General features: G+C 42.1%; 1 protein-coding gene across 1 annotated transcript in view; it reads right to left on the reverse strand.

Annotated features, from left to right (window-relative positions):
* Positions 1–12,524, reverse strand: part of DMD (dystrophin) — a 2,251,544-nt gene that overhangs the window by 727,178 nt on the left and 1,511,842 nt on the right. The window contains exon 50 of the mRNA XM_049704774.1: positions 10,772–10,880. Within this exon, the coding sequence (XP_049560731.1) occupies positions 10,772–10,880 (109 nt within the window). The remainder of the gene's footprint in view (positions 1–10,771; positions 10,881–12,524) is intronic.

Here is a 12,524-nt window from a genome sequence, read left to right on the forward strand (position 1 = left end):
TCACCTAAATTATTGCATTAATCCCCTACCTGGTCTTCTCTTGCCTCCACCTTCCTCTTCTCCCTACAGTTTATTCTTAACACATCCAGAAAGTTTTTGCCAAAACATGTCAGACCATCTCACAGCTGGGCTCGAAAGCCTCTCTTATGTCTTCATCTTACACAAAGTCAAAGTCATCCCCATGGCCTCTAATGCTCTCCCTGATGTAACCTCATCTCTTAACTGTTCTCCCCTTCACTCACTGTGCTCCAGCCCCATCGGAAATTCTTCCAATTCTAGTCACCCTCCCATGTCTTGGCCTTTGTTAGAATGCCGTTCCTGGAATGCTGCAGCCTAGAAGGTTCTTCCCCTAGATATCCACTTAGCTCACATTCTGAGCACATTCTGGTCTTCACATAAATTTCACCTTTTTAATGAAGTCTCTGTAAGTTCCACCCTTATACTTCACACTCATACTCCCTACACTCTTCCCTGTTTTATTTCCCTTTGCAGTATTACCTCATAACGTGCAAATATATTGTATGTATTTATTTTCTTTATTGTCTATTCCCACAAAAACATTAGCTCCACGAGGACAGGAATATTTATCTGGTTTTTTTCCACTGCTATAATTTTTGAATTAGTATATAGATCTAGAACTCAAAAGAGAGGTGTAGATCTAAAGTAACAATGTGGGAAACTTCAGTATATGGTTGGTACTTGAAACCACGCAAGTAGATGAGATTACCCGAGAGATTAAAGAATGTGAAAAAAAAAGCATGCCTACCTTACTTTAAACATTTGAAATCCAAAGAGAGAAGGTTGAGCCAGCCAGGGAGCTGAGAAAGAGCGGCCAGGGAGGTGAGAGGAAAAAGAGGGTGGTGTTATGTATGTGAAGGGAGAGAAGAAATGTTCCAAACTAGGAAGGGCCAACTGCATTAAATGCTGCTAAGAGATTAAGAAAGATGAGGATTGAAATGGTATTTTAACATAGAGGTCATTTCTGGCCTTAGGACACTTTCAGTGGACTGATGGAGGGACACAGCTGAAACCAAGTCCCCCTGAAACCGAGTTCCTCTACCGAGTTTACGATTAACTTTTCTATCCAAAACTGTATTCCCTTTCTTGTCCCACCCCTGTTCCCCTCAGGATTGAGGAGCAGCAAAGAAAAGGGGGGACTGAAACCAAGCAGGACCCGGCGAGGCCTTCCCAGGTACAAAAGCCTCTCTGTGTCCTCCGTTGCCTGTTCGCGGAAAAAAGGCTTTAGTCTCCTAGGCCTTCCCAAGTTGCAAAGAGCAGACGCAAGCAGTTGATGATTAAAAAAACCAATAGAGTCACAGGACTCCTAGTTCCTCCTGAAGGAACATACATAACGATGTGATGCATATCTTTGAGTTGTTCTGCAGAAACTAAGACCCCTGCTGGTGGAGGATGGCGACTACACAGTGACTCCATGCTGCCCACAAGCACGTAGACCCTGGACTGGTTGGAACTAGAAAGTTGATGGCTGAGATTCTCGAAACATCACCTTGTTACCTCACCACCAACCAATCAGAAGAAGGTCCATGAGTTGATGAGGCATATGACACTATTCCTCTAACAGTGTGTTTAAAAACCCTTGTCTAAAAGCCATCAGGGAGTTTGGGTCTTTTAAGCATTGCTTGGCACCCTGCAATAAACACGGTACTTTCCTTCACCACAACCCAGTGTCAGTAGACTGGCTTTGGGGCATGTTGGCCGAGTGGACCCAAGTTCGGTTGGTAACACAGCCAGGCTGCAGTGGGGGGAAAAACAGAGGGAGGAATGTGGATGACTCTTTCTAAAGGAGTGGCCATGAATGAGAGGAGAGAGATTTGGCAGTACCTGGAGGAGTATGTATGGTTGAAGTAGAATAGTTCTAGGATGAGGAAAACATGAGTATGTATAAATGCTGATGATAAAATCATGTGAGTCAATTTAAAGATACTTCGTATCACAAAGAAAACCTTTTTTGGATGTTCCAATACAGAAGGACATGACTGACTAAGCTAAAATGCGGCCAAAAAAAAAAAAAAATACCAGGTCCTGAAATAGTTGTCCAATTTAGTACGAGCCAGTAGAACGTTACTGCAGGCAGAATGATAGTATCGTATAAAAGTAGGAAAAGGGTATGCAGACTTTGTGATGTGACTGAGTCATGAGTAGAATGGTAATTATGGAACTGGGTCCAATTCTGAAGCCCACAACAGAGAAAAGTATGGAAAACACACCTGGGAGGTTAGAAGCAGGGACACAGAGATGTTTAAACACTGGAGAAACAGAGATGTTTTAAACATTTGAGACAGCTTTTTTTATTCATAGGTCATGGGCACTCACCTGATCTGTGCCAGAAAAGGAAAGTTTGAAGGGAGATGTCTAAAGAATCTCTACATGTACAAAGAATGTCTAAATGTACTTTTCCTACTCAAAAAGTAATTTAGACAGTAACTGGAACTTGGGTTAGGCAGTTGAAAGATGGTTTTAAGTATATCAGCAGTGGTGGAACGCCACCTACTCTTGATTTTTAAAAGGAGGATGCAGTTAACCTTAAGATTGCTTCTGAGAGAGAGAAAGAGCTTTTCGTGAAGATAGTGGAGAAGAATGAATGCCCTCTCAAAGGCCTTTCAGATCACTATCTTAGAATCTACAATTTAAGTGCAAACTGCTACAATTTCCTTTTGGAATCTTCTTTCTTTGAGGGTTAAGTTATATTCAATTTCAAAATGATTAAGTGAAATTTTGGAAAATATTAGGAATATATGGAGAAGCCGTACTTTTGTGGGCTGTGGGGTACCTATTCTCATGAATATGTTTAAACATTTCTAATTTCTCCTTGATAAGAGCTTGAGAAGAAATTCAACATTATGGTATATTCTATAGTGATTTCCAGCAAAGGTCCTTTTTTAGAAGGAGTTAAATAAGAAGGCTAAGGTAACTTTACTATAATAAACCCTTTATTTCTGTTAAAATGCAGGGTATGGGTAATTGAAAGATCTCCAATGATCAGAATACTTTATTCAACTACTGATGTTATTCTCCTCCTCCTACACACACACACACACACACACACACACACACACACACACACACTGAAACTTCCAGGAATGCTTCCAACAAGCATTAGAAATGATGGATTGGAACTTCTCTTCCTTTGCCAGTTCAGACCCCAAAGCTCAGCCCTAAACGGAGATGGTAACGAAGTAATAAAACTGCCAAAAGGTTAAGAGAGGAAGAACAAAGGGAACTTCATCATCACAAAATGGATATTAACATCTAAATACTCTAGTTTTCACAGTCTATCACTTTCTTGGATATTAACAATGACACCACTGTTATATCCTCCCTGTGAACCAGGGAACATTGTTGAAGAACCTGGCCTGAGACCAAAGACTCCCATGGCCTACATCCAAAGACTTCCTTCTGATCAATGTGACCAATACTGGGGCCTCCCCAGCCAGGGTTTACTGCTGTCACTTTCCTTTGTATAGTGTACCATATCTCATTATATTTCAAGCACCCTCACCTCACTGATGTATACAAATATGAGTTAGTTAATTAATTAACTAGTTAGTTTATTGCTGCCAAGAGCTGGAGGCTCTCTGTAGTTCCTCAGGGCTTTGAACGCTCTTGGGGAGGGTCAAACATTCATTTCTTATCCTGTTGTCATAATTGATTAGGGGACCTCACTTTCTGATATAAAATCTTACGCCTAGTGTCTTAGACTTTGAGGAAGTTTTTAAGGTTTAGAGGTTTTAATTATAAAACCAATGATGGTATAGCCTTGTTCTAGGTGTTTTCAGTAAAGTAGTCAGCTGTTAGCGAGACGGAGAAAGACCTGGCTGAAAGTGATGTGCCTTATCCTAAGGGTTCAGCGGAAGCAGAATTAACAGTTGGAAACCTAGCCAAAACAGGAAGGGGTGGGGGGCACTCCTCCTTGTGTTTCTGAGAAGGATGGGGACCCAAAGGAGGAGTAAGAATGTGAGAACGAATTGACAGCTTCCTTCCTTCTTCTCTCATGACCATTACAGATAAACGAAGGCCGTTTTCACAATAAATGGTTTTCTCACAATTTAAATCAAACAAATAAATAGTATGCCAAGATTATATTTAAGCTCCAATTAACCTCATGTTTTTCTCAAATTGCCTAGATATTTAAAGTATTACTGAAATAGCCTTGGGATGCTTTATTAAACTCTAGAGAGGCAAGTGAAGTTTGACTAATAAATGTATAAATAATTTTATATGTGTTTGGTACTTAAGTATAGCCTTCAAAAATTCAGATGGAGATAAATAAATCACTGCTTGAGATATAGTGTTCCGATTAACAGCATATGCTTTTAATTCTAAGACCTTTTGTATTAATTTAGGTTCACCCAGAAGTAGGCTCTAAGACAAGGATTTAATTACAAGTAGTTTAATTGGTAGATGATACCAGAAAGCTGTGGTGGAAGAGTAAGGAGATGAATAGGAATGGGAAGGAAGTCCCTACAGGGTATGCTAATAAACAGGTTACCACTGTGGTCAACTGTGGTTCAACCCCCTGGAGACGTCTGGTGTGAACCATGCCCTGGAGCTGTCCTACTCAAGGAATAAAGAGGGCACAGTATTTATGCATCCACTTCTATCCATCAGTGGGTGAGTACTGTTCTAGGGATGCCTCCTTCCCAGCACTTCCAACGTGCTCTGCAAGTGAGTGAGCTGCTCCTATGGCGAGAGAAAGTGCCTGGGCAGAGCCCCAGGTGCTCGCATTTAGAAGCCTCAGGGTTCACAAGAAGGACTAGTGCCGAGGGGATATGGGTAGGCCACTAAGGGCCAAATTTTTTCCCACCTGCCCGCTTCTGGTTTCTGTAAATAAAGTGGTATTGGAACCCAGCCATGCTGTTTATTTACATATTGTCTATGCTTTGGCTGCTTTTAGTATACACTGACAAAGTTGATCCCATGACCCACAAAGCTGAAAATATTTACTATCTGGCTCTTTACAAAAAGAGTGTGTTGATCCCTTATCTAGTTGGCAGCACAGCTCAGATTAGAATTTAGGTTTCTTGACCTCCAGTGCAGCATTTTCCTAATTACACTTGAGACTTGCTCTCGCCAAAATTAATTACAGGAAGAGATGGTTTTCCCAGTGTTTAATCAATTAGAAACCTCTATTAACTGGCACTTCTATGTGTCTATTTATACAACGGTCATTCATTTCACACTTATCACCCTGGGAAATTTGAAGAACTCCAACATCCTGATTTGGAGTCTTCACATGAAGCATGTTCTATATGCAATTTCTTTCGGAAATGCTAAATCGGGTATTGTGGTATGTGAATGTTCCCAGACCCAGCAGCTTGTGGATAAGAAAGGATTCACATTGACATTTACAACCAGATTTGTTGGCTCTTTGCCTCCATCTGCCAAGCAGGCCTTTCAGTCTGATTCAAAGTCCTGCCTACCTAAACGTTTATCAGAGTCTCCAGGGGAGCTTTGTATAAGCATGGCTATTCTCCCCACAGGTCTCTAAGCTGCTCTGCTAGGCAAATACTGCCTAGGCGTGCTGTACATCTACTTGAACTCCCAAGCTACAAAGTCCTGGGGCGGGTGGTCCTGAAATAACGTGGAGGTCCCTTTGGCATCCACAGCACTGGCTCTCACTCAGGTTCCGCACTAGGTTGCTCGCAGGAAGCAGGGATGAACTCCTTCCCCACTCATCATAGGCCTATGGCAGTAGTTCTTAAAGGGCAGTCCCAGGACCAGCAGCATCAGCACCATCTGGGGACCTTTTATAGATGCAAATTCTCAAGCGTCACCCCAGATCTACTGAATCAGGAACTTTGGAAATGAAGCCCCACAATCTGTGCTTTAATAAGAAATGGGTGATTTTTTTTTTTTTTTTTTTTTTGCGGTATGCGGGCCTCCCACTGCCGTGGCCTCCCCCGTTGCGGAGCACAGGCTCCGGACGCGCAGGCCCAGCGGCCATGGCTCACGGGCCCAGCCGCTCCGCGGCATGTGGGATCTTCCCGGACCGGGGCACGAACCCATGTCCCCTGCATCGGCAGGCGGACTCCCAACCACCGCGCCACCAGGGAAGCCCCGAGAAATGGGTGATTTTGATGATGGTAAAGTCTGAGAGTCACTGACATAGGACACTGCATATAGACCAACACTTTGATCTCTGCTTTCCCCCTTTTTCTTCAATGTAGTGGTTTGGGTGTTAAGATGGCCACAATACAGCCTCCCATCCCTGTGTGCCCATCCCTTTGTGGTGACATTGCAGCTCCTTCCTTCAAAAGGGGAGATTTATTTCTCTGCCCCTTGAATGTGGGCTGGACTGAAAGCTTGTCTCGACCAATAGAATGTAGCAGAAGTGATGTATGAATTACAGAGTCTAGGGTCAAGACATCTTGTAGCTTTCACCCTCATCCTCTTGAAACAATGCCCTGAGAATGCCATATAATGAAGCCCAGTCCAGCCTATTGGAGGATGACAGGCCTTGTGAAGTACCAAGGTTCTCCAGCCAACAGCCAGCTGTCAGATATTTGAGTGAATCCATCTAGCCTCCTGTTGAGTTGCCAGATAACTGCATGTACATGAATGACCCCTAGTAAGACCTTCAGAATACCTATTAAGTTGCTCACAGCCCAACTGCAGACCCACAAAATCATGAGCAAGTAATAACACTTGTTTTAAGACATTACATTTGGGTGTTTTTATGCAGAGATAGGAAACTGATACACTTAGGTATCTAAGCAACAACTGCAAAAAGTTTCTTTCCAGCATGCCTATTTGTCCTGCTAATTGAAATAATTTATACAACTCAGGCAGAACCACCTCACCACATGACATAATGTAAGTAAGCAGTCATAAAGGAGCTTGGTTTAGTATTTTTAAAAAGGCCCCTTGGGCCTCAGTTTCCACACATACAGAAGAAATATATTCAACTAGATACTTTCAATGATTATTCTAGGTTCAGAGTTCTATGGTTCTAAGAAATTCAAATGGAATAAACTGATTTTTTCTATTCCTTAAGTGAAAAAGACAGAGAAACATATTTCACTTTTACTCCCCATACATCTAAGACTGAGTTAAATAACATTAACTGTTGGCTAGCTGCCTTCATATCTAGAATTTCCATTAGGTTCTTGGACAGAGAGATAGTGCAAGGCACAGCAAAACAAAACAAAACAAAACAAAACACGGGCTTTGGAGCCTGACACACTTGGATTATAATCCTGGCTCTTTTTCCTCCCAGCTGTGTAGCCTTTATCTAACTATTTTCCCTCCAAGCCTTGAGATCCTTACCTTAAAAATACTGTGTATAACCGTATACACTTGGCAATTATTTTGAGGATAAAGACATATATGTAAAAGCAGCTCGCACAACAGTAGGAGTGCAACGGAAAAAAACTTACTACAATGAATGATAAGTTATATTGTATTACAATATAGTGTATGAAATAATAATCATATATCAGAGCTGTATTACAAATTATATTTTCCCTTTTTATATTGTATTTATTTCAGATTATATTCCTGACTTCCAGAAAGTTAAACATTCTTAATTCAATTCTGATGTTTAAACTACCATGTTAAAGAAAAAAAGAACGTTTGATTTTATAAGCAGCTTTTGGCAGGAAAGAGCGCTTTGCAGGAAAGAGTTCTCTGCAGGAGGTGCCTTGTGTCTTGTCACTAACTTTAAACCAGGCACCGTCATGCTCTACTCACCTCTGGCCCTAGCACACCTTCCAAATCTTTTGATCACACACTACCTTGCCTAACCTGTTCGTTCTCTCCATAGATCAAAGAAGTACAAATGAAGAATAAGTAATTAACAGATGACCAGATCTCTTCCCTAGCTTCCCTTTCAGCAATCTCGTGAACAAACTGTGTGAACAAGATAACATCTAAAGAAAGATCACAAGAAGTTGACAAGCCTGCATGCAGTGGGGGATGGCAATGATTCTGACCCCCATCCCAATTATTAACTGAGATTACTTCCCCTTTTCCCTTTAAAACTTTCATGGCCGAGCAGAATCTTCAGCGTTGCTTTTTGGGGACATGAGTCCACCTTCTCCCCAGATTACTGGCTTTCTGATTAAAAGCAACTTTCCTTTCCACCAACAACTGCCTTTCGGGTATTGATTTTCAAGTGGCGAGCAGCCAGACCTGAGTTTAGTAACATTTTGGTGCCCAGCTCTGGACCTGACTCACTTGTATTTAACATTTGTGCATTTAACATTTTTACTTTATGCCCAGCTCTTTGTCAGTTTGCTATAAGGAATGAAAGGCCTTGCTTTTGAGAAAGTTCCTCTTTCCCTCAGTTCTTCTCCAGCTCTGGCCCCAACTCCACCAGCTATCACCAGTGGCTTGGAGCTGAGGGCATTCTCAGACTCTCCCTACTGGTGGCAATGTGGAGGAAGTGGGGGAAGGGAAGGAGTAGTAAGGCAGATGAGACTCTTAGTTGGGGGAGAAGGAAGTAGGGGAGGAGAGATGAAAGATGTAGTTTCCCTCTGCTTTGGCCATGTGTCCCCTCTCCCTCTGCTCTGGCCTCACTGGTCTCCTTGCTATTCCCGCATCTTGCTCCACATCAAGGCCTTTGCTCTGATTGTTCTCTCTCTGCCTGGAACAGTCTCCCCTTGATATATACATCCAGGCTTACTTCCTGACTTCCACCAACTTTCTCATGTTCTTAAGCATTCTCTTAATAGAAAAGCTTCACTGACCCAACTACAGACAATCATGTCTTCATTCCCACTCACTTTTCCTCTTACCCTGCTTTCTTGTTCTCCATAACTGTGCTTCTCAAACTTCAGTGTGCAAACGAATCACCTAGGGATCTTATTAAAATGCAGATTCTGATGCACTGGGTCTGAGGTGAGGCCTGAGATTCTGCATTTCTAACAAGTGTCCATTTGATATCAATCTGTGGACTATACAACTCTGAACAATATCGAGATAGTATCTGTTTTCTTCTTTATTAGCTCATCATCTTTCTCTTCCAATCAGAGTACAGTTGACCCTTGATCAACACTGAGGTTAGCGCCGCTGACTTACTGCAGTCGAAAATCCATGGATAACTTACAGTCTGCTCTCTGTATCCATGTCCACATGCACAGATTCAACCAACTGTGGATCATGTAGTGCTGTAGGACTTACTATTGAAAAAGTTCTGCACATAAGTGGACCCACACAGTTCAAACCCATGTTGTTCAAGGGTCAACTATATGTGTTTCATGAAGGGAGGGACCTTAACTTATTCTATGCTGCATCCTCAGCACCTAGTATGATGTTCAATACATAGAAGTTACTCAATAAATATTTATTAAATGGATGAATTAAATATGTTTCTGGAAACTGAAACTGGAACTTTGAATCTATTCTGCGTTAGAAATATTATTGTCACATCTAGGTACTTTACAGGTTAAACAGATTTCTGTGCCCCGCCACTGGAACCTTCCAACCACGTGATAGTAGCTTAAATAGGGGCATAAACCCATAATTATGTTCAGAGTACAACAAACTTACAAACAAATCATCAGAACCCAATCTCGTTACAGAGTTAGAGAGTCTGAGGCTGAATATACAGGAGAAAGCTAGAGAACAAATACCAATAGATGATTATATAGGGACAAACTGTGCATATGTGCTGAGGGAACCAAAAATTACAGGTTGTAAAAAGAAATAAACCTGATATAATTAGTTGAATATAAACCCTGATATAGCAATTGTGGTGTCCCAGATTGACCAAAAAGAAAAAAAAAAAAAAAAAAGGAAGCAAAAAACCGTAACAGAAAAAAACAACCAAGGATGTTTTTTTTAGTTCTGCTTAATTAATTATAGAATTGGTACAGCAGAGAAGTTTTCTGGCTCCTTGCCCATGAGATTCAAAGCCAGCCTTAACATTGCCATGAGATTTTATGCATACCTTCTACTAACAAATGAATAGAAAGTGAAATAAAATAGACTGAAAATATGCAATAAAAACAAAAGTTAAGACTATAGCTAAATGTAGAAACATTCCTCTCCCAAGTCTAATTGTGGTAGTCACGGTCCATTTTTCTTTTTCTTAAACTAAAAATGGAAGAGCTCTTAAGATTACTTTTAAATGGGACAAGGGGGAAGTGCTAGGAGGACTGTGTGTGTTTCTGTGGTTTCAGGAATTTGCGCAGGCATATTTGAAGAAGATTATCTAAAGGTTATAGGATTTGTTGAGATGGAATCCTCACATATTTAGTTTGGGAGGCTACTCTGGAGCTCTACCCTGATTCCTTCTTCAGGGACAACACACCCATCCCTGCTACTGGGAGTACTGGTTGTTGATGGTATTCCTTACTTGGAATTGCCTTTGGCCCCAGAAGAATCTTCTAAGATCTCCCTTTCCTCCCAGCGGGCAGCCCCTGGGCAATGACTGCCTAGTTCAGGAATACAGAGGCAATTCAGGACAGCTCTGCAGAGCCAGCCCAGCTCTAAGGCTCCTGTGGAACTGGCTGAGGTCTCTGCTGCAGTCAAATCACCCTTCAGCCCCTTCTGCTGTCGCTGCCGTGGACCTTTCTTCATTGTAGGTGCATCCCTGGAGAACACACCCCAATATACTTTTGTCATTCCATACTTTGAATCAGTCTATTTCTAAGGAACCTACTCTAAGACATTTTGCAGAGTAAATAATACAAGTTTATTCCTATTTTCAGAATTGCAACACGTTTTCCCTTTTACGCAGGGATCATCTCACTGTTGTGCTTTTGAGCAAGTGTTTACAGCCACAGAGAATTTGATCCAGCATACTTACGAGCTCCAGTAGTGGTGAGTCCAGGGGTAGGGCCAGGCCACTTTGTCCTCAGCTCTTGAAGTAAATGGGTTACCGCCTTCCACTCTGAGCTCAGATCTTCTAACTTCCTCTTTAATAGAAAAGCACACATTATTTATTTGATTAACATCTTGAAGTAACTTAATTCATGAAGTTATTAATTTATTTTGTGAATACATTACTGTATGTCTATAGTATTTTATTTCTAAAGTAAATTTTCTGGGTGGAATTCCTTTCAAAGGTATTTTAATTATTTTAGCCAACCACACTACAAATTTTTATCAATTGTTTGCTGCATACAGGCTGTTGCTCCAGATGCAATTTCACTGAAAGGAAGTAGAGCACAAACATTACTGAAAGCAACACAAATAAACAAAACAACAGTGTCATCTCAGCAACTGGCTTGACTCTTTTAAAATGTATCTAATGTGGCTGCACACAAGAATTTTCCAGAGAACATTAAAAATATCTTACGGCCCTCACTCACCCCAGATCAATCCTATTAGCAAGTCTTGGAGAGAGGGGCTGTGGTACGCATGGGGATAAGCCTCTCAGAGTCTACTTTAAGGAAGGACTCTTGTCCCAAATGGTGAAGAAGATTTCAGTAGACATCCTTCAGTTGTCAGTCCCTTTAGGGACTGTCTCAGCTGAAGAGATCTGCCTTGCCCCAGGGCATTCCCTTTCCAGGGCAGCCCTCATTCAAGGACTGATCAAGGTGAGAGTATAAAAGCTCAGCCAATTTGGTTCAAAGCAGGACCATTTTGAGGTCATTATAGCTGCAGAGCTCCCAGTAGAGTCAGCCAAGCCCGTTATATGGTCTGTGATGTGTTGGTATACGTTAACAATTGGCTCTCTGGGGGAAAATAACTGATTTTAGTATTTTCTAATTTCCGTGGTGTAAATACTCCCACTATAGCCAATTTTACCAAGAGAATGTCAAGTAGCTCACAAAATGCCTGAAAATTTGCTAATAGACCCTCATGAGCAGATACAAGCTGCTTCCAGTGCACCACTGGGTAACCATAAGATTACTTACTGCCAGTAGAATGGGAGCAGAGGTAATATCTGTCAGTTCTAGGCCGACACTTTTAAAAAATGAGTGAGGTTTCTGCACCCATCCTTTCCTTTCCCATTAACTGGAAGCAGAGGACTCAGAGGTCGTAGGGCAAACTTTCTCAATGGATTGGGGGGAGAGTTTATCCTAATACCCTGGAGCAGTGGTTCGCATACTTTGGGACCGTCAGAATCACCTGGAGGTCTTGTTAAGCCACTGATTGCTGGCTCTCAGCCCCAGAGCTCTAGATTGAATAGGTCTTGAGTGGGGCCCAAGAATTCACATTTCTAACAATTGTACAGTTGATGCTGATGCTGACTGTCCAGGACCAAGGCCTAAGGTGTCCATTATAAGTAATAAGTTACCTAAGCATCTACAATGGACTAGATATGTACCATCCTTGACAAAAATAAGAAAATAGGGGGCTTCTCTGGTGGCGCAGTGGTTGAGAATCTGCCTGCTAATGCAGGGGACACGGGTTCGAGCCCTGGTCTGGGAGGATCCCACATGCCGCGGAACAACTAGGCCCGTGAGCCACAACTACTGAGCCTGCGCGTCTGGAGCTCGTGCTCCGCAACAAGAGAGGCCACGACAGTGAGAGGCCCGCGCACCGCGATGAAGAATGGCCCCCGCTTGCCACAACTAGAGAAAGCCCTCGCACAGAAACGAAGACCCAACACA

The sequence above is a fragment of the Orcinus orca genome, chromosome X, assembly GCF_937001465.1.
Source record: "Orcinus orca chromosome X, mOrcOrc1.1, whole genome shotgun sequence".
In the NCBI taxonomy this organism is placed as follows: Eukaryota; Metazoa; Chordata; class Mammalia; order Artiodactyla; family Delphinidae; genus Orcinus; species Orcinus orca.